This window comes from Oratosquilla oratoria, chromosome 16 (assembly GCF_046742065.1).
Source record: "Oratosquilla oratoria isolate Oo_2021 chromosome 16, ASM4674206v1, whole genome shotgun sequence".
Classification (NCBI taxonomy): domain Eukaryota; kingdom Metazoa; phylum Arthropoda; class Malacostraca; order Stomatopoda; family Squillidae; genus Oratosquilla; species Oratosquilla oratoria.
In genome coordinates, this window is record NC_134792.1 from 47,994,225 (window position 1) to 48,016,165 (window position 21,941).

The 21,941-nt window shown below is 40.3% G+C and overlaps 1 protein-coding gene across 7 annotated transcripts in view; it reads left to right on the forward strand.

The window, feature by feature from the left end:
- Positions 1-21,941, forward strand: part of Ppt1 (Palmitoyl-protein thioesterase 1) — a 54,560-nt gene that overhangs the window by 5,716 nt on the left and 26,903 nt on the right. For 4 of the 7 annotated variants that reach the window (XR_012967213.1, XM_076199735.1, XM_076199736.1 and 1 more), the window contains exons 2-5: positions 12,324-12,433; positions 12,997-13,124; positions 18,364-18,525; positions 18,697-18,802. Coding sequence is in view for 6 of the 7 variants with exons in the window: in XM_076199735.1 (XP_076055850.1) it covers positions 12,324-12,433; positions 12,997-13,124; positions 18,364-18,525; positions 18,697-18,802 (506 nt within the window). In the remaining variant the exon portion in view is untranslated. Of the gene's footprint in view, positions 1-12,323; positions 12,434-12,996; positions 13,125-17,931; positions 18,088-18,363; positions 18,526-18,696; positions 18,803-21,941 lie in introns of all 7 variants that reach the window. The other 3 variants (XM_076199738.1, XM_076199739.1, XM_076199737.1) reach the window with 1 other exon arrangement.

Genomic DNA, 21,941 nt, shown 5'->3' on the forward strand with positions numbered 1-21,941 from the left:
AACAGTCATCATTTGTCAAGTGTCCTTGTAAGAAAAGGTGGAAATGATAGAGAAATTGTGGGTCCAGTTTAGAGACCAAGTGTCAGCCCAGGAGGTAAAAGTGTTGGCAGGTTGGCAAGAAGAGGATAATCTTCTTACATCTATTCCGTGAAAGTATAATTTGCAGGTACTGTACTTGCTATTAGTCCCTCTTTTAATCTCAATCTCTGTAATAATCTGCTGCTGTGTGATGATATACCTAAAATAGGTTTTGGTTACTTAGGGCATCAGGTTAAGGCCAGACTTTTTTTATTCATTGGGTTATGGATTCGCCAGTGCTGAAAACCCAAAATAAAAATGAAAAAAAAACAAACAGTGAAATTCCTCTCTTTTCTATCTGCCAAACTGCTGACTAGTGCTGGTAGAATGATCAAAGTAGAAAAAAAATAACACTGGGCCTACTGTTTGTACAAAATATGCAAAGCTTGGTACATATAGTAGCTTGTGTGCTCATCAGCCTGACCAATGAGAAGGTATAAAGGAAACAAAACTGATTCTTTTTAATCGCCCTCCAGCCTAAGAGGAAGGAGCCATGGTGCCCATAACCCAGTGATTAAAAAGATGTTTGGCCTAAAAGAGAAAAGGATAAATTTACTTGTAGTTTAAGTTGTAAAGTCATATCTATGTGTATGGCCAATTAGTGAATGTTCAATTTGTGCTTCAGTCTAGGGGGAAAGGGCCATGATATGGTGTACACAGTATGCCACATGTATGGAGAAGGACAAAAATATACAGTTCTTAGATCAAATAGCTCCAGCTGTTGGACCCAACTGTAGAAGCACTGTGTCCTGTAGTATTGCCTTTGACTTGAGTGGCGTGGGTAGGGACAAGGTGTATCTATGAGATGCGTAGATAGGAGGAGCTTGGAATGGGTGGGATGGATGACAATCGGCTACCCTATTCTCCAATATACGGGAGATAAGACCTTGTGTATATTTGTTTTTCTAAAGGTCAGTGTTCGAGTGAGCACTTTACCATGTAACTGTTAAATTAGTGTTTGTTGTGCATTTAGTAAAGTGACTGCCTTATTCTACATTTTACGTTTTGTTCACTTCAAGGTTGTGGGAAACGAGCATGGTCGACAGGTGGTTAAGATAATGTCTAGTCCTCTAGGAATTGTGAATTTGTGAGAATAGAATGTTCTTTTTACGTTCAGTAATGTTGCTGTCTTTATTTGTATTCGTATATATATTCCAAGCTTTGACTCTTAAAAGATCCAACCCCACTTATTTTTCGAGTCAATACTTGCAATACTTGAAAACCACGCAATACTTGAAAAATAATGCTGAACAGTCGGCGTCGCCGACTGTTCAGCATTATTTTTCCCACAATACACTACGTTTGTGACGTCACATGTAAACAAGCATGTCAAAGACCTTGAGTGGGTCCCATGACCTTGTAGATAGGTCCCACACCCCAATGTCAAGTGACGAAATATAGTCTTACATGCTTGTTTTTCGATAGGTGAGAAACTCCAGATAATATACAGTGGTATATATATCTGAATGTTTATATGATATATACGATTGCGATAATATAGGGAATTACCAACACATATTCTTGAACTAGAATATGTAACGAGTTAAGGGGAATGATGACAAGGTTGAATATTAATTTCTAATTTTATTATAATTGTAATAATTATTTTATTGTACAGTTGTTCTTCGTATGTTTACATTTGCCACCCCAAAAATCGCTGTATTGTTTTCGCTCTCGATAGCATTCCACAGTAGGATAGGCAGATAAGAATTATCCGGTAAATACTTTGTGAAATATGTGTAGGAACGGCATTTTAATGAAATGTTGTTCACATTACACTTTGTAAATGGTAATATTTAAAACAAGGCATAGTAAATGTTGATTTTTTACATAATGTGGTGCGCATGGAGAGGGAAATAACATTATTTCTTGATGTGAAACCAAACTACAATAAATAGAATAGAATAAAATAAAATGCGTCACCGAGAATAGGTATAACACTGCACTGTCTTCCCAGGAGATGAACACTAGCGTCCTATTTTGGCCTAGTCAGCTGGGCAAAAATATAAAGTGTTAAGTCGACTTCCCCTCCTGCTAAAGCTAAATTTTGGTTAGTAATTTTTTTTAATGTTAATTGTGTACAAGTTGTCCATTAGATATATGAAGTCATCGACAATCTGGATAGAAATTTCGGGAAACAGCAGGTGCCCTCGTGGCACGGGATTGTCGAATCACTTGCTGAATTAAGCGATTCTGTTATAAACGAAATGATAGAATGAAGAAATTGGTTGGTAGGAGGCAGATCCTCATTTCACAAATGCGCGCGCGACCTACACGTGGCCCAAGATCATGGTAAAAAAGGGATCCGAAAAAGATTTGGGTGTAATTATCTCAAACGACTTGTCCTATGACAAACAGATAAACAAAATTGTCGGTGAATCATATAACTTGCTAAGATCAATAAAAGTGGCATTTACATATTTGGATGAAGAAATGGTTGAAAAAATATTAGTCACACTGATAAGGCCTAGACTAGAATATGCGGCGACATTGTGGTCACCCAGTACCAAAAAGATTATAAAGAAAATAGAAAGAATCCAGAGGGCAGCCACAAAAATGGCCCCTGCATTTGCAAACTTGTCATACGAGGAGAGAATGGCTAAACTGAAGTTACCAACTCTGGAGCAAAGAAGAGAGAGAGGCGACCTACTGACCATCTACATAGAGTGGTGGACACTTGGAACACACTGGACGAAAAAATAGTGTGCAAAAACCATTCATTAACATGAATTTAAGAGTAAACTAGACACTGCGAGATATAAAGGCGGAACACTACGAGCGTAGCTCCCCTTCTCGTAAAATACAACTAGGTAAATGCACTCGCTCACTCCTTCCCTTAGTGTTGGTTTTCGTCCGATGCTGGCCGCCGCCGCCGCTGCCTCCTCGTCTGAGATTCTCGCTCCGGTGCTGGGCCGGAGCCACCGCTTCTGCCGGGGCTCTGGCCCAGTTGGGCGCGACGAGGGACATTGCTTCGGCCGATGGCACTATGTCGTGCTCCTTGTTTACGCATAAATATAAATAAGTATAAGTAAATGGTAGCTGTGGCCAAGATAACTAGAATAACAAGGAACACGAACAAACGTATGTACAAAAAATTATCACTTCACATTTGGTGGTGAATGAGACTAATGTTTCCCAAGTATGTGACTTTTATTATTATGTGATATTAATTTAAATTCAAAATATATAGTGAATTACTGTGATGTGTACGGGTGTGGGAGGCTTGACTATGTTTTAATTGGTACAGACCTTTCTCTGATTTGCGAGGATGCTTCAAGGTTCATGATACACTACTCGAGTCACGAATAGACGATTTAACGTTGTTATGAATAAATTGAAATTCCAGATAAGACTGAACTTGACACTGGGTTAATTTCTTAAGAGAGAAGACTGAAATTTACACTATTGCTGGCTATAAGGGAATCTCTGGATGATATAGGCTCCTCCTACAACTTATTATGATTGGTTAAGATTCTCTCTGTATACCACAAATGACCAATGGGAACACATGCCTCTTTCGTAAACATCCCATCACGTGCCCATTTCAGAACTGCAAATTCAGCAAGACAGTATCTGTGTCGAGTGTTTTTACTCGAGAAGGGCCCAGCGTGCGATGCGTCATGCCCAGTGCGCGATGCGATGACGAAAACTAGTATCGACTAGTATCACTGTCTAGTATCAACCTCTAGTAGCAACTAGTGGTGATGGTGTAGGTGGTGTCGTCAAACCAATCACCACATAGCCTCCCTCCGAAGAAGCGTGTGTCCCCACACGCCACGACTATTTTCACAGCCTGTAACGACCCAGCACACACAACACAAAACAAGACTGAAGGAGGGAAAAAAACTCATGGGGCCTCGAACTCAGAGAGGATACAAGTCCACAAAGTGGAAATCAACCGGCCATGGGAACGATGGGTCCAGAGTGGAAAAAACCTCCGACAAAATATATATAATTATCTTTAAGACAAAATATAAACATAAATGTACGTATATATATATATTTTTATTTTTAAATGGTAATGCAGGTCCAATTCTTCACAGTGTCAATAGTAAGGAAGATGCATCCCCGGGGCGACAAAGACAGGGCCTCAGGTGGAGTCCAAGTATCCTTGAGGCGACAGAGACAGGGCCTCGGGTGTAGTCCAAGTATCCTGAGGCGACAGTGAAAGGGTCCCAGGCGTAGGTTAACGTAGAATAGCGTGGGTGCTTTCCCACAAACCGGGCGACTCGGGTCAGGGGTGATGACAAGTCCGATGCAGAGTAGTCTCAGCACCTGGCCAAATCCTATGGGACCGGTCAGCTGCGTATCTGCAAGACAGTCTCAGAGGCAACACAATCGTCCAAGTAATCGTTGTTGAAACAACGATATGTATTTTGTCTATCCGTCTTAGGACGTGATGAATAAAATTGCGGCGTACAGGTCTCAAGTCCAATAATGTCACTCCCAACACCTTAGTCATTTTTTTAAAAACAGATTTGTTTCAATCTACTAGCATACTCATCCCTTGTAACAGGTTAACGGTGTCCATAAGATTTCAATCGCGGCGGTGTGAACGAAGTTTTGCATCAGATGGTCATTCGTATATCGTTTGATATGTTCCTTGTTAATATTGTTCTTGAATTAGAATATTTCATTGTGTAGTGCTTGCAATATTTGATCAGAAGTACGGCGTTCAAATAACACGCGAAAATTGTATCATGTGTCAATGGATGAACGGCACTTTAACATGACAGTTTTTTTTCAAATATTGTCTTGGGTTTGACAAAAGCAAGATGTAGACCTTTCCAATTGATTTAAGTTAAACCATGGTCTCGAAACGTTGAAGAATCCAAATTTTGACACTGGTATAACGTAATAATTGACATAAGTTGATCACTCACGGTCACGGCTGACATGCAAACATTAAGAATCTGTTTCTTCCAATTTTATGTAATATAGCTCTTCAATGTTTGGCTAATAGGTTCCTGTATTAATCCTATAAGTTAAATTGAAAATGATGTTAGACATATAGTACACCGCTTCACAATTTTGGTTACATCGGAAATCATTTAGGTGAACACGCAAACTACTTAAGTTCAGCATTACATTTCATCCATAGCCGAATATACGACAGACAATGTACAAGAAGAAACTAATTCTTTTGGATACAATAAATTTGTACTATTAGCATTAGTGCTAGTGATGTGTAGAACATCTTCCAATACATCAATATCCTCATCTCTGGAACCTGATATTATTTCCGCGAAAGCACTTTTAATGGGAGCGCAATTTTTCAATGAGTCCAAATAACTATTTAAATATATATAGTGTATGTCCATTTTATATAATATAATTTCAACCCGGTATGCACTATACTAACATTAATCCTGTAAGTTAAATTGAAAATTATGTTAGACATATAGTGCACCGCTTCACAATTTTGGTTACATCGGAAATCATTTAGGTGAACACGCAAACTACTTAAGTTAAACATTACATTTCATCCATAGCCGAAGATACGACAGAACTGCAAATTCAGGAAGACAGTATATGGCTCGAGAGTGTTTTTACTCGAGAAGGGCCCAGCGCGCGATGCCATGACGAAAACTAGTATCGACTAGTATCACTGTCTAGTATCAACCTCTAGTAGCAACTAGTGGTGATGGTGTTGGTGGTGTCGTCAAACCAATCACCACAACTAGACCCACACCAAGGATCTGCGGAATACCATATCCAGAGTAGGATACCTACGGCGCCGAAGAATGTCGAGAACTTCCACGAGCCGCCGATCAGGGAAAATCGGTGGGAAGTCGCGGGCTGAAGAGGGGCACTCCTACCAGCACAAACGCAAGTGTTCGGGATGCTCGCCCGCTCTCGACAGCGCCTTCGTCAAGACAGCCTTCCACGGAACCTGGAGGGCCCCAGGAACCACCGGACCTGTTCAGCGACGGGGGCCGAAGAGACAGCAAGCACCTGGGTCGGCGGCACGAGCGTAAGTGCTCGGAGGAGTGCCCGCCGGCCTCGGATGCTCTGCGACGAACTTCGAGGGGATCTTGGGGTCCCTCGAGACGACGTAGGCCGGAGGAGAAGGACTCCCTGGCCGGAGGTGCTGGACTACGTGTTCGGGGCAACTCCCCTCCGAGTGTCCAGCGAGTCCGTGAGTGAATGTGTGCGAATGAGTGTGTGTGTATGTGTGAATGAGCGTGCGAATGCGAGAGTGAATGAGTGTGTGTATGTGTGTGAATGGGTATGAGTGTGTGAGTGTATGTACACGGTCCTTCCCTCAGCTGAATAAAGTCGTTTGGTGCGTCAGTCTTGGCAAACTTCATTATGAAGTGTCTCAGCGAATAGTGTAGGAGTTGGTAAAGGGAGTCTTGTCATCATTGCAGCGTTTTGTTATCCTGTGAATAAAGCCTGGGGCTAACTTGCAAAGAAAAAAATAAATCCTTAGAATGCAATAATACATTTTTTCTCTATATAACACAAATTTACGCAGACACGCCCGGCGACTCCATATTCATGCACGCACACACGACTCGATGGCACAGTGGTAGCGTTTGCGACCGCCACTACGGCGGTCCGGGTTCAAACTCCGCCCAGGGCTGAAATAATTTCAGTATCGAAGCGCTGTGAATCGTTACTCCAACTCCTGTGGGCGGGGAGTTGGATGTGTGTGTGTGTAAGGTCACAGCATTACCCAGAGATCGGTCATATATAAGCTCAGCCGTCTTCCGGGAGGGTAGTAGTTGTCGATCACGAGTCCAGCACGTGATCCAAAACAATGTTGAATCACATGGACACGCTCACATACACATGACTCGATGGCGCAGTGGTAGCGATCGCTGAAGCCACTACGGCGGTCCGAGTTCGAATCCCGCCCAGAATGGAAATAATTTCAGTATCGCTGCGCTGCGAGTCGTTACTCTAACTCGTGGGCTGGGAGTTGGGTGTGTGCGTGTGAGGTCACAGCATTACCCATAGATCGGTCATATATGAGCTCTACCAGGAGGGTAGTAGCTGTCGATCACGAGTCCAACAGGTGATCCAAGACCATGGTGAATTACACACACAATACTATAACGTTACCCATAGATCGGGCAATATACGAGCTTCGAGCTCTCATCCGGGAGGGTAAATGTTGTCGATCACGAGACTAACACGTGGTCCAAGATCGTAATCATGATAAATAACACACACACACACATACATGTATGACGATGTGGAATGTTACATGAGCTTCTTTGCAGGCGATGCTAAATTGTTGCGGAAAGTGAAAACCGAAACTGACTGCGAATCATTATAGAGACCTGAACTAATAAAAGAAATATAAATGAGGATAATATACAATTAGAACTAAAGAGGTAAAGAAAGTGGGATCTGAAAAAGACCTGGGAGTAATTATCTCAAACGACATGTCCTCTGATAAACAAATAAACAAAATTGTCGGAGAATCCTATAACTTACTAAGATCAATAAAAGTGGCGTTTACCTATTTGGATGAAGAAATTATTAGAAAAATATTAGTCACATTAATAAGGCCTAGACTGGAGTATGCTGCGACATTATGGTCACCCAGTACCAAAAAGAATATAAAGAAAATTGAAAGAATACAGAGCAACCACGAAAATGGCCCCATCACTTTCAAACTGGCTAAATTGAAATTACAGACTTTGGAACAAAGAAAAGAGAGAGACTTACTGACCATCCATAGAATCATAAAAGGCACGGAAATACTTGATAGAGAAGACTTACTAAATTGGAACAAGAGAAACACGGAAAGGAACTCAAAAAGGATATTTATAGAAGATATCTTACGAACATTTTTCACACAGAGTGGTGGGCACTTGGAACACAGTGGACGAAACATTAGTGTGTGCAAAAGCCATACACGAATTTAAGAGCAAACTAGACACTTGAAGATACAAAGGCGGAACACTACGAGCGTAGCTCCCCTTCCCGTAAGATACTAGGTAAATACACACCAAATACCCTTGGAAGTAATATGAAAAGTGGAAATGATAGTAATGCCTTAATAAACAGTAAAACAAAAAAATTAGACATTATTTATGCTACCATGATTTGTATTATGAAACGTGGTTCAATATATGTTTTTACAGGGCGTTCATGTTGAAATATACGTGGAAGGAAAATTTAGAATAAAAATACTAGTATGGAAACCGTTCCTCCTTTCCAAATTTTGTCCTGACCAAGAGTCTACACACCATGTTCACATTTCCCTTATTGTCGCGTTCATGTTGGCATATTAAAAGAATAAAGGCGAAAACGCAGTACCCCGACATGAGTGCGCAGTGTCTTGCACCTCCGCAAGTTGCCCGTTAAATAATTGGCTGTAGTCCTTGCATGGCGCTTCTTTTGAGTTATCAACAGAATCTGCCACATTCGTTTGACACGAATGGTTAGGTTGAATATCATAACTATTGGGAGCGTGCGAAAGACTTGAGCCCCACTTTTCTCCTCGACCCCCAGCAGTGAATGCTAGTATGCGATGCCTCAGTTTGATGTAGCACTGATTATCGCGCGTTTTTCTTCACTTTACTCATCAACGATTGTTGGAAAATTGTAATAATAATAATATATACATACATACATATACCAAGGCTTTTTCCCCCTTTCAAGGGAGGTAGCCAAAAAGGGAAAGGCATAAAAACACTCCCACCCATTTCATCCCTAAATACACTCCACACCCCTCCCACCCTCCCTCTCATCTGAGCACCTCCTGGATGACGGGTCATCCCTGCACCTTGCCCACCGCCCTGGGTCAGAAGCAGTGTCGCAAGACACAGCACATCCACAGCAAGGCCGCTTCATTTAATCGGCGACCCCCCCTCTCCGTCCCCCCTTGCATATAAGGAGAGGATGGGGAGAAATCCCTTCGGGCTACGTCAAAATTTACTCACACATACTACCCCACCCCCCCGCCCATTCCTCCTCATGCAATCACAACATCATCCATATACAACCATTCTCCACTCACCTCTGTCTTCCGTCCTCTCCCTTCCTTCCTCAACAGACATTCCCCTCTTCCCCAAAGCCCCCTTCACCCCCATCCATCCACCTCATCCTAGGACGTCCCCTCATGTTCACTCCCTCCACATCTGCCTTCCATACCTCTTTTACTAGTCTTTCTTCACTCATTCTTTCCATGTGTCCAAACCATCCTAATATTCTTTCATCAACCCTATCTCCCAGCTCCTTTTTCACCCCTGTTCTCCTCGTCACCTCCTCATTTCTCACTATCCAGCCTAGATAATAATAATAATATGTTAAGAAATTTAATTATGTTTGTTGATAGTAATTCGAACATTTGCTACTTGCTACAAACACAAGAAAACTTATGCGGATGTGAGAAATATAGGCCGTAGTGACCCTTCCAGCGTCCGCTAAATTAGTCATAGCCAATCGCGCGGCGATCAACGTATATAAGAAACTTGTCAACAATCGATACGGGAAAATGTTTCTTCATTTTGAATTAGGTGATGTTTTATTCAAATCAGTTGTTTGACCATCTTTGAAAATGGTAACACAACAAAATGCACCAATGTAACTAACGGAAAGCTGCATATGTCTACTGAATGCCCATTGACGAAATAATTTAATTGTAATTATAATGCGTGAGAATCCGTCATGGGAATAAACTATGTCCAGTCCCGAACACCACGGTTAAGATAGTAATTATGTAGATATATAGAAATATGAAATCTATGTTAATTAGAATTTTTTTGATTGGTATTCAAAATATGTTACTTCGTGCTTCGCTGCCACCATCCCAGCTACAAGGATTATTTCTATTCCACCCCCATAGGCCTTTCAGGTATTCGTTGCATCCGCGGGATCGAGTGCGGAGGAAATATTCAAGTACTGTATAATTCAAGTTTGTTTTATTGATCTACGAGATAATGGTATTTTAATTCTTCTCAACACTTGCAACATATAATTCGTTCTTAAACTATACGCAATATAACATGGTTATGGTAAAAGTAATGTGTAGTTTCCACCCAGGGAAGAAGATGGCTTGGGGGTAGAAATGTAATGTCTCCCCCGAGGACACATGTTCGTCCCTTTTCACAAACTTTTTATTCACTTACGTAATGATCATAGATTTACAACCTATGGGTTGTAATTGCAAACCACAATATATATATATATATATATATATATGGCCAAGGTTTGCCAAAATCTTTACACTGATCTACAAGACAGAACAATTTACGAATAAAGTAGCGTGGAGGTATTTGACGCTCTCGACTGCACGATTAAAACGTGGGATTACGTCGCTAAGCTTTCCGGCCACCTTGGTGAGCTTTAATGAACGAAGCGTACTTTTTAAGTATTAATCTAGTTCTCCTTATATCCTTCCCAAACTCTTTGTTTACACACTTAAATTACCAAACCCTATTTTCCGTCTAATAATCACTGTTTTTTTTTTCTTTCCCATTATAGCCCAACATAATCGACCCTTAGAGTTAGAGGAATTCCCGTTTATCATCTATTCTAATACATCCATCAAATTATCGTTGGGAGAAGGCAACTCTCGGCCACAATCCCTTTCATTTATAAACTATTTTAATTGCTTTTTTCGTCCGGACTTAGGGATCACTATGTTCCTATATTTAGGTATAATGAAAATTGAGAGTTGATATGCGCTCCCTATCATTCCATTTTCGTCCCTGCCAATGGGGTGCCTCGCCGTTGAATGCATTAATAAATTGACTAACTACTATATTGCAGATATCTTCATAATCTCCAATATTCTACTTAGATACTTGAACCTACATGCCAATGGGGTGTCTCGCTGTTGAATGCATACCCCCCCGGGCGTTTAAGATTGTGCTTGCATCCTTGGTGGCAAGGTCTAAATATACAGGTCAGACCGTTTTAATTATTGTGCGCAGCTTCTGACGTCATTAGGCTGGGTTCGTTTTCTCTTTGTGAAACACTGAAGAAAACTGAAACGCCAAGGAAGACAGGAACTATAATATTTTATATATATATATATATATATATATTATATCATATATATTCATATAGACAGGAACTATAATATTTTATATATATATTTTATATAATATTTGTCAGAATATAACTAATTGCGTGGAGCGGTGCGAGCGAAGGTAACGTCATTCCCGAACGACGCGCCAGCTTCAACTGACAGCTATAGTACCCGCGAACCCCACTTTGAACAGCCAGGTGACGTTCACGGGCCCGCTGCGCCAACTCCCTCGAAATTTGGTCGGAAGTGGTTAGACCTTATATCCTTAGATCTTGCTTGGTGGAGCCCCCACCTACTACTTCGTAAATTAAGCTAAGGGTTCCCTACCTCATTTTGTGTTGGAGTGTCCAGGTGATCTAAAACCGTAAAAATGCTTCTGAACTGGAATATGAACATGTCCGCATGATGTAATGGAGTGGTGGAGTGAGAGATGTAATTTCCCCCAATTTACCTGCGATAAGTCACATATACAGTACTATACTTTAAAAAAATAAATAATAATAATACCTAATTAAATCCCCTTACAGAATAATGATCACATATGAACATTGTTTCCTTTGTGTTTACCAAATAATCTTTCAGTTCTATAGAATGGGGGAAGTTCGAGTGAATTGGATAAAATTGGATGGAAATTCAGTCATAAAGGAACAGCTGGAGGTGATTAATATCTCTCACACACACTGTATATATATATATATATATATATATATATATATATATATATATATATATATATATATATATATATATATATACTGTATATATCCAGCTGGGAGGAAGGATCTCTTCTGTGATGGGGAAAGGATTCAGGATTAAGAAATAAATAGATACTTTAAAATACCAGCTAAAATGAAAGTGACCCATACACCTATGAGTGTAAAGAAGTAAAACTATAAACAACTGCAAACTACAATGGATTGCTAGAGCACAGGTTGAGATGAAATGACAACTAAAAATGCTATATTACAATCACCTACAAATCCTGTATAGGAAAATCCTCCCCTGGTAATGCAGTAATGTCTTGTCCAATTGCTACATTGTAGTTATAACCTAACAGTTGAATAGAATTTTTGGAGTTTTGGTCAGAATGAAAATCCATCAAGCTTGTCACTAGCCCATTGTTATGACCTGTCAACTCATTACCTTTTTATTTTAGCCACTTGTTTGATTTTTTGTTTTTTACTTTGTTATTTTATTTTTGTTTTAGTTTTACTTTGCATATTTATTTATCTATGTATTTATTTATTTCCAGGTGATTGTTGTTGCAACCCATTTAGTATGGGCCACATCAAGAAAATCATTGAAGAACATGTTCCAGGAATTTATGTCAAGTCCCTCATGATTGGACCTAATATTGCTGCTGTAAGGATATACCAAAACCTGTATGATTGATATGTACTTGGTTTCATTAAGTATTTGAACTTGTTTATTACCACATTTGGATTTTGCATTCTTATGTAGTATGCATCTAGTAGGCAAATTGTGCCCAAGATCATTGCAACTGTTTGATGGACAACTTGCACATAATGAAGTGTTTTGATACTTTTAAGATTAGGGGACACTGAGGCACAGCCACTATGTGGCAACATTGACCAGTGTTGACAGTACTTGACTGAAAGTATGAGAGACAAAGGGAATTCATGGACTTGTTTTTGCACCATGAATCATACTTTCTTCCTCAAGAGTGACACCAGTGCCCACATTTAGTTCTTTGGGAAGTTAGAGGGATTCCTCTCAATAGAATGAAATCACATGGTGCCATGAAGAATAGGTTAGATGAAATAGATATTTATGTTTTGGGTAGTCAATAGCTTTTCCCATTGTGTAGTCAGATGGCCTGGCAACAGCCAGAATGAATATATAGTATAATACCCCTCCTTACTCAGTGGAATCTATAAACAATAGACTTTGTTTGTTTTTTTCAGGATATAGAGAATGGATATTTCATGAATGTAAATGACCAGGTAAAGGATGTGTGTGAACAGATTGCCTCAAACCCAAAGTTGAAGAATGGCTATAATGCAATGGGATTTTCTCAAGGTGCACAGTTCCTGTAAGTTTCCTTTGTCATTTTTATTTCTAGATTTCTTCTAGATTAGAGGGGGGAGGGGGTGGATGGGAGTGGAGTATGTGAGGATGGAATGGGTGGGAGTGAATTTGATGCCTTTATTTTTTAGCTATACCTTGTAAAGGGAAAAAAAACCTTTGGTATATGTATGGTATGTATGTATTTCTAGATTTCAGTTTAGAAAGTCTATGATATTATTTATTACCTATGTTTATTTTGAGAGCAGTACTTGTACAGGTACAGAATTTTTTGCAAGAGGGACAAAATGGTAACTGACCCTGTGGTAGGGGAGAAAGAATACTGCCACCGATTCTTCCCATTTGAGTCATAAAAGATGACAAAAATGGGACAGGGATAGGACAAGGCATTCTACTCTCTGTAGCCCCAAAGAGGTCAGTCCTAAAAAAAAAAAAGCAAAGTCATAAGAGGGTCTGGGAGAAGTTTTCTGACCAGAACCTCAAGGTTTGGGTCTTTTAATGTGTGGATGCGGTACAGTTGAAAGTAAAAGGGAAGAGATAGGCAGTAGTTTGTGAGAAGAAAGATGTGTTGGCATTGAGTGAAAGTAAGTTGATAGGGAGTGAAGAGAGGACAAGGGAGAGAAGGGGTGGCTGTACTAGGTGAAGAGATAGGTAAACATGCAGTGGAGTGGAAGGTTTCTTCAAAGTTAATGTGGACGAAGATGAAACTGGGAAGAGTGATGTGGGTCTTTGCAAGTGCATGTGGGCCTGGTAGAGAAGAGTGTAGAGGAAAGGGAGGCTTTATGGGTAGATTTAAATGAATGCATAGAGGGTTTAGGGAGAAATGTCAGTGTAATGTTATTGGGAGATCTCAATTCTGGGGTAAGAGATGAACTAATAGATGGAGTGGTTGGGAAGTATAGAGTTCCAGGAAAAAATCGTAGTGGAGAGATGATGGTGGAGATATGTCTAGAGTTGATAGCAAATACAATATTTAGGAAGGAAGTCAAGCATAAGTACACATGGGAGAGGGTGGTGGATGGAAGGGTGGTAGATAGGGCTATAAAGGACTATGTAATGGTAGCCAGGAAAAGAGTTGGAAGAGTTTTGGATGTACATGTTCTAAGGGGAAAGAGCGGGCGAATATCAGATAATTTTTTGGTGGAAGATAAGTTGAGAATGGAGAATAGATGGAGAAAGAGGAAAAGGGCAGAAGGTGGGGAGGTGCTTAGAGTAAACTGCTTAAACTCTTCAAAATGAGTCAAATCCTTGCACGCATCAGATGACAGAAGAACAATGATTGATACATCACAATACTCGTGTTATAAAACATAAAGTCACTGCTCTATTACTCATTCTCTTTAACTGAGTAATAATAAACAAAGAAAAAATTATCAAGCCAGTTCACAGAATTCAGGGGTAACTGAACTACAACTACAAAATAGATATAATCAAGACACCAACACCTGCATCCTCATATCCACTTGTGCCCCTATGACACCTAAGTAGGCATCATCATATTGAAGAGGTTAAATGAGAAAGAAAAGGAAAAGGAGTACAAGAAGAAACTGAGAGAAGAGTGCGAGGGAATTAAGGATAGAGTAGAACTAGGAGTAGAGTAGAGTAGAACTAGGATGACCTGTCATCCAGGAGGTGCTAAGATAAGAGGGAGGGTGGAGGGGTGTGGAGTGTATTCAGGGATGGAAGGGGTGGGAATGATTTTATGCCTTTTCCTTTTTGGCTACCTCCCTTGTAAGGGGGAAAAAGCCTTGGTATATGTATGTATGTAGAACTAGGAGTTCGAAGGAGGGAGTCACAAGGTGTGCAAAGATGGTGTGTGGAACAAGGAGGACGGGAGGAAATAGAAGGAAGGATAGTGAGTGGTGGTAGGATAAAACTAAGAAGGTTGTAGAAGAGAAGAAACGAACATTCGCAGATTGATTGTAAAATAGGACGAGAGAATCATATGAAAGGTACCAAGAAAAGAGAAATACAGCATAAGATGAAGGAGGCAAAGAGGAGAGCAGATGTGAAATGGGGTAAGAGTATGACAGAAAACTTTGAAAGTAATAAAAAGACGTTTTTTAAAGAAATTAAGAGAGGAAGGATAGGCAAATCAAGTAGAGAAAAAAAGGTAAAAGGTGCAGATAGATGATAATGGAAGAGATGACAGTAAGAAGAAGATGGGCAGAATATTTTTAGGAAGTTGCTAAATGTGAAAGAAGATAGGCAGGGAAAGGTAGTTGCAGTGGGAAAAGCTAAGAAAATGACATTGATGATGAGGAAAATGGAGGAGAAATAAGGAAAGATAGGGTGAAAGCCATTATTAAAATGATAAGAGCAGGTAAGGCACCTGGGTTAGATAGGAGTCATGTGGAGTGTCATAAAAAGGGAGGTATAGTGATGGTGGACTGGCTGGTGAAGTTTGATGTTTGTCTAAAATGGGTTAGAGTGCTGGAGGACTGTAGGAGTGCCTGTATAGTTCCACTTTACAAGGGAGAAGGGGACAAGTGTGAGTGTAGTAGTTTATGAAGGATCAGTTTGTTGAGTATAGTTGGGAAGGCCTAAAGGAGGATTCTGGTTGAGAGGATTAGAAGAACAGAGGGAATAATTGGTGAGGAACAGTGTGGGTTTAGGACAGGTAGGAGTTGTGTGGTAAAATAGATATGTGAGAAAGCTATAGGAAAAGGTAAGGATGTTTTTTTGGGCCTTTATGGATTTGGAAGAGGCTTAAGACAGAGTAGACAGGAAGGCACTGTAGGAGGTATTGCAGATATATGGGATAGGAGGAAAGCTGTTTTTATAAGAGTAGTAGAGCTTGTGTTAGAATCAGAAATGGAGAGAGTGAGTGGTTTGAGGTAAAAGTGGGACTTCATCAGGGATGTGTTATGTTGCCTTGGCTGTTAAATTTATACATGGATGGGGTGGTGCAAGAGGTAAACACAAGGGTAATGGGCCAGGGATTGGAGATGATTAAAGAAAATTGAGAAAAGTGGGAGATAAGCCAGGAATGGAGGTGGAGATAGAATGTAGATTGAGAGAAACAAGTAAATGCCTTAGGGAATTAAAAAGTGTAATGAGAAATAGACATTTGGGAATGGATGCTAAGAGAAAATTGTATGAAGGGATGATTGTGCTGACAGTATTGTATGGGGCAGAAACATAGAACATAAGAAAGAGTTTAAAGTGTTTGAGATGAAATGCCTGAGAAATATGGTAGGGTAAAAGGCTGGATAGAGTGAAAAACGAGGAGGAGAGTGGGGTGGAAAGGGAGTTGGGATATAGGGTTGATGAAAGAGTATTGGGATGGTTTGGACACATAGAATGAGTGAAGAACTATCAGTAAAAAAGGTGTGGAAGGAGTGAACATGAGGGGGCGACCAAGGATGAGATGGATGGATGTGGTGAGGGGGGTGTTGGGAAAGAGGGGAATGTCTGTTGAGGAGGGAAGTAAGAGGATGGGAGATGGGGGTGAGTGGAGAGTGGTTGTGTGTGGATGATGCTGTGATGCATAGAAGGTGTGGGTGGGGGGTGAGGGATAAAGTGCTGGTATAATAAAAAGTGTAGCGATGCTAAAGATAGAAGAGACAAAGCTTGGAAAAGATGGAAAAGAGACAAAAAAGTGACTAAATGGCAAACGTACATCAAACTTGAGAAATGAATATGTAGACATATGCAGAAAGAAAAAAACTTTGGAAAAGATATAATAGACAAATGCAAAGGCCAACCTAAACTATTTTACAGATATGTAAATGATAAACTATAAGACAAACATGAAATAGTGAAACTGCGTGAAGGAAATAAAAAATACATAGAAAATATAGAAATGGCCGAAGTAATGGCCAGACACTTTAAGTCTGTATTTACAGTTGAAAGCTCACAAATGTGGGATGATGGACACCAAGAAAAATCCCCCAAAATGAAATAAATAACAGTAACACAGAAAGAAATAAGGGACCAAATAAAGAAACTCGATGTCAGAAAGTCACATGGGCCAGACGGAATAGCGAACTGGACACTAAAAGAATATATAGATGAACTCACAGATAAAATACACAAGATAATTGACTTCTCACTCAAAGAAGGAAAAGTACCACAAGAATGGAAAAATGCAAATATTGTACCAATATATAAGGGAGGAAATAAAGAAAATCCAACAAACTATAGACTGGTATCCCTTACAAGCACAATTGCAATAATATGCAAAAGATTTATCAAAAATAAATGGACTAAACACTTGGAAGAGAACAAAATACTAAACCCCAAGCAATCTGGATTCAGAAGTGGAGGGTCATGTATCACAAACTTAATATGCTTTTACTCAAGATTGGTAGAAATAATACAGGAAAGAGTGGTTGGGCAGACTGTGCCTTCCTGGACTTACAAAAGGCTTTTGATGAAGTACCACACAAAAAGCTACTAAGAAAAATCTAAACATTAGGTGGAATACAGGGAAAATGATTGGAATGGATGAAAGATATCTTGAACAGAAGAAAAATGAGAGTGGTACTTAGAGAAAAGAACTCAAATTGGGTAAATATGATAAGTGGAGCCTCCCAAGGCTCTGTATTGGCTCTGGTAATGTTTGCTGTTTATATAAACAATATGGACAAAGGAATCGAATGTGATATAAACTTGTTTGCAGATGATGCAAAACTATTGGAGAGAGTAATTACAGAAGAAGATAGGTAAATTAGACACCCAGGGTTGTGTTACAACTTGTTTCAGAACTGCCTTACTTTAATACATACCTTACATTCTTTGTGTAAACTTTTCACTGCCCTCAGGAATAATCTTCATGCATGAGCTTATTATTGTTTTCTCCTTAACACTAGCCGAGCCATTGCACAGCGTTGCCCACAGCCAGCAATGCACAATCTGATAAGTATTGGTGGACAGCAACAGGGTGTCTTTGGTTTGCCCATGTGTCCAGATGGCAACTTCATTTGTGAAGAGATCAGACGACTACTCAACATGGGGGCATATATAGAGTAATGTGTTTTTCTAATAAAAAAAAAATTGAGAGTGGTTTTCCTGTAATGATGGCTTAGGTTGGGATTTAATGTATGCTTGGTTTCGGAAGAAGTGTAAATGTACATCATAGTAGAAGGTGTAATGCTTGCATTTTTTATGTATTTAATTGAAGCCAGTTGTGTGAAATTTTGGTTTTGTTTGCATATGGTGGAGGTTCATTATATTTAAATTGTTCCTACTCATAGCTTTCTCTTTGTCAAATTGTATATTTTTGTTCCTGTATTGTGATATAGTCGGGCAGTTGTACAACGATGTGGGCATAAGGTACGCAACTTTATATCAATTGGTGGGCAGCATCAAGGGGTGTTTGGTCTCCCACACTGTCCCACACTTCCTGAGAAGTCTCGGGTGTGTGAATATATCCGCAAAATCCTTAATCATGGAGCATATCACCAGTAAGTATTTCTCATATATTTTTCATCAATATTCAGAATTAATACTGAATAAGAATGTGGTATGTGTGACTCATCAGTTAATAAGGATAGTACATATTATATTATTTACTAGTTTTAGCACACAGTATAGATGAATACTTATTGATAAATAATTGTCTTTGTCCTATCCAGTTGGATCCAGGACTACTTAGTACAAGCAGAGTACTGGCATGATCCATTGAATGAAGAGCTATACAAAGAGAAATCTGTATTTCTTGCTGATATCAACAATGAAAGGGTCAGTATTTCTGTAAATAAGTAATTTTTTTAAGGTAGGGTAGAGCTATGATAAGATTGTGGTGGAAAGTCAATTAAGGGGATTTGCTTCATGATTCATAGCCAAGAGTTCAAGTTCTGTAGGCAGAGCCTACTGTAATTATTTACAATAAAGGAGTTCATGTTGGGAAGCTGTAGAATAAGTTCCAAGTTGCTTCTTTTATAATCCAGCCTGGTATAGTTGGTAGCACCCTACTTCATGGTGTAGGGTTCAAGTTCCACACGCAGATCTATTTAATCAAACTGCCATAATATACACATGTAGATATATATGTAAAATAACTTAAAACCCACTATCAGAATATAAGATTAGAAGTGAAAGATTTATTTCTATGTATTTTGGCAACTATCTGTGGTCCTTTTTAGCAAGTCCTCATCTGTATGTATGTACAGACAGTCCTTGATTTATATGAGTTTACTATATATGAATTCAGAGTTATACGGTGTCCAAAAATAGGGGTTATTCATCACATTGTACGAATTCCTCAGAAATACAGTATACGGTTTCAAGAAAGTTAAAATTCACGTGGCGATTTAGTTCAGAAATGCAGCCACAAGGTGTCGCTAGCTAGCTGTTTCCTGCCACCCGCATCCCTGTCACCCTGGCCACGCGCCAAGCTCATTGTTCACCTACACGTGGTTGTGGCAACATCTCTCTCTCTCTTGTGAAAAGTGATTTCAGTGTCCAGTGTTTAGCATGGCTCCCAAGCGCCCATCTACATCTTCAGCTGGCGGTGATACGCCTAAGAGAGCAAGAAAGACCTAAAGGTTACGGAGCAGAAAAACATCACAGTCCACAATTATTGGCGTCAATTTTCAGTGAAGGACGCACTGAAATTTATCAAGGAGTCATGGGAGGAAGTGCCCAGGTCATGTCTTAACGGTGTGTGGAAGAAACTGTACCCTCGATTCGTCCATGACTTTAAAGGAATTAGTATAAGTGACAACGTCGCCAATGCCAACATTAAAAGTCTTCGTCTTGCACAGCAAGTTGGATTTGAAGAATTGGAAGAGGAAGACATAGACGACTTGCTGCAGTCACATACAGAAGAGCTCTCTGATGAAGATCTTTTAGACATAGAAAAAGAGAGAGTGAAGATAATGGAGGAAGTAGAGGCAGCAGCAGCAACAGACACATCTGGACAACCTCAGCGAGCCCTCACAGCAGCCAACTTGTCTCAGTTTATGGACTTGTTGGCGCAGTCAATGAAAATTATTGAAGAAAATGACCCATATATTGAAAGAAGCACCGCTGTCATCAGGGGAGTTATGGAAAAAATAAAGTGTTATGAGCTTCTGAAAGAAAAGCAACAGAAGGTAAAGCAGCAATCAATAACAAGCTTCTTCCAACCATAAACACCAAGTCAAATCACAGAATCGGAGACAGATAACCCCGACAACCCCGCAACTTCCTCACCAAACACAACAGACATGGAGGTGGAGTCTGATACCCAGAGGGCCAGTGATGAGATGTCAGGGGCAGAGTCTGATACCAGCTGGGCCAATGGTGACAGATCAGAGGAGGGAGCAACAAAATAGAGGAAAAACGTAATGAAATAATTTTGTGTTTAAACTTTTCCCATAGTCATTGTCATTTTTATGAAGTAAGTACAGTTTTTTTAATAAAAGCATTAATGAACATAATAGAAATGTGTTTAATGCAAAACATATGCAGTGAAATATTATTTTATTTCGAACACATCCTTCAAAGGGGTACTGGGGGGATTGGGTATTCAAAGTCTCTGGGGTTGGGTATGCATTCCTTACTTTATACAATTTTTGCTTTATACGGTCCCTTCTGGAATGCATCTACTGTATAAATCGAGGATTACCTGTATATATATATAAATATATATATTTGTATGTATGAAAAAAGCTGGAGTCTGGGAACCATAATGGTGGAAATGTAGAAAACACGACTAAGAAGTAGGTAATTTATTCCAGATGTTTCGAGTCTTGTCCGGGACCCGTCCTCAGGGGATACAATAGAATACAGAAATCACATGGTCTAAATATACGAATCGCCATGCCCACAGGAGGAACGCGGCAACCTGCGCCAGGCGAGAGCATGTGGTGGTGGAGGGGGGGGGAGAAGGGAAACGCAGTGACCAGTGCCAGGCGAGAGCACGTAGTGGTGGAGGGGGGAGAGGACATTTATACCCCCCCCCACACACACACACACCATTGTTCATGACAATTTTCCACCTCTCTCTTGCCCCTGTATATATGGGGTTGAGTGTTATGGACCTATTTATGCTGTCTTCGTTAGTGGCCTACACCTCCAAGAACAGTCTGCCTCCTTTCCTGTTGTTGTTGTAGAGTACCTTTGCGCCCTGCCAGTCAAACTCGTGTTGGTGCTGTTCAGTATGTACACTGCCAAACTCTGGTCATTTCTATTTACTGCCCTTTGGTGCTCTTTTAGTCTTGTACTAGCCTGTTATCCTGTTTCACCCACAGAGCGCGCTGTGCAACTGGAGCAACTGATGTACACTGCCCTGGGCTGTTTCAATTTGCTCACCTTATCCTTGACCCGGATGAGAGCTCCATGTAGCATGTTACTGGGTCTGTGCTTGATGGTCACACCATTTTTATTCAATATCCTCACTGTGACCTCTGAAACACCCCTCGCGTAAGGGACCGTTATCCTGGTTATGGCTGTTTGTGTCTTGCTCGGTCTATTTTTGTTCTCTGCAGCATCGTCCACCTTTTTACTACTTGATTCGGGTAGCCATTAGCCTGGAATACCCTCCTCAACCTGCTTCTTTCCTCTTTCAGCAATGCCTCTGTGGAGCAGACCCTCTCTGCCCTGTTCCACAATGTTTTCACCACACTTTTCTTGTGGCAGATCGGATGATCACTACTGAAATACAGCAATCGTTTGGTATGCATTGCCTTCCTGTACACGCTAGTGACCAAAATGTCACCCACGCATTTCACCATAACATCCAGGAACAGTAGCTCGCCTTCTGCCTCCTTCTCCATCTTGAATTGGATAGCCTCATGCTTCCTATTGAGCTGTTCCAGGAACCCATCCACATCTCTGTCCTTCAGGATTGCGAACACATTGTCCACATACCGTGTCCACAGCTTCAATAATGTTG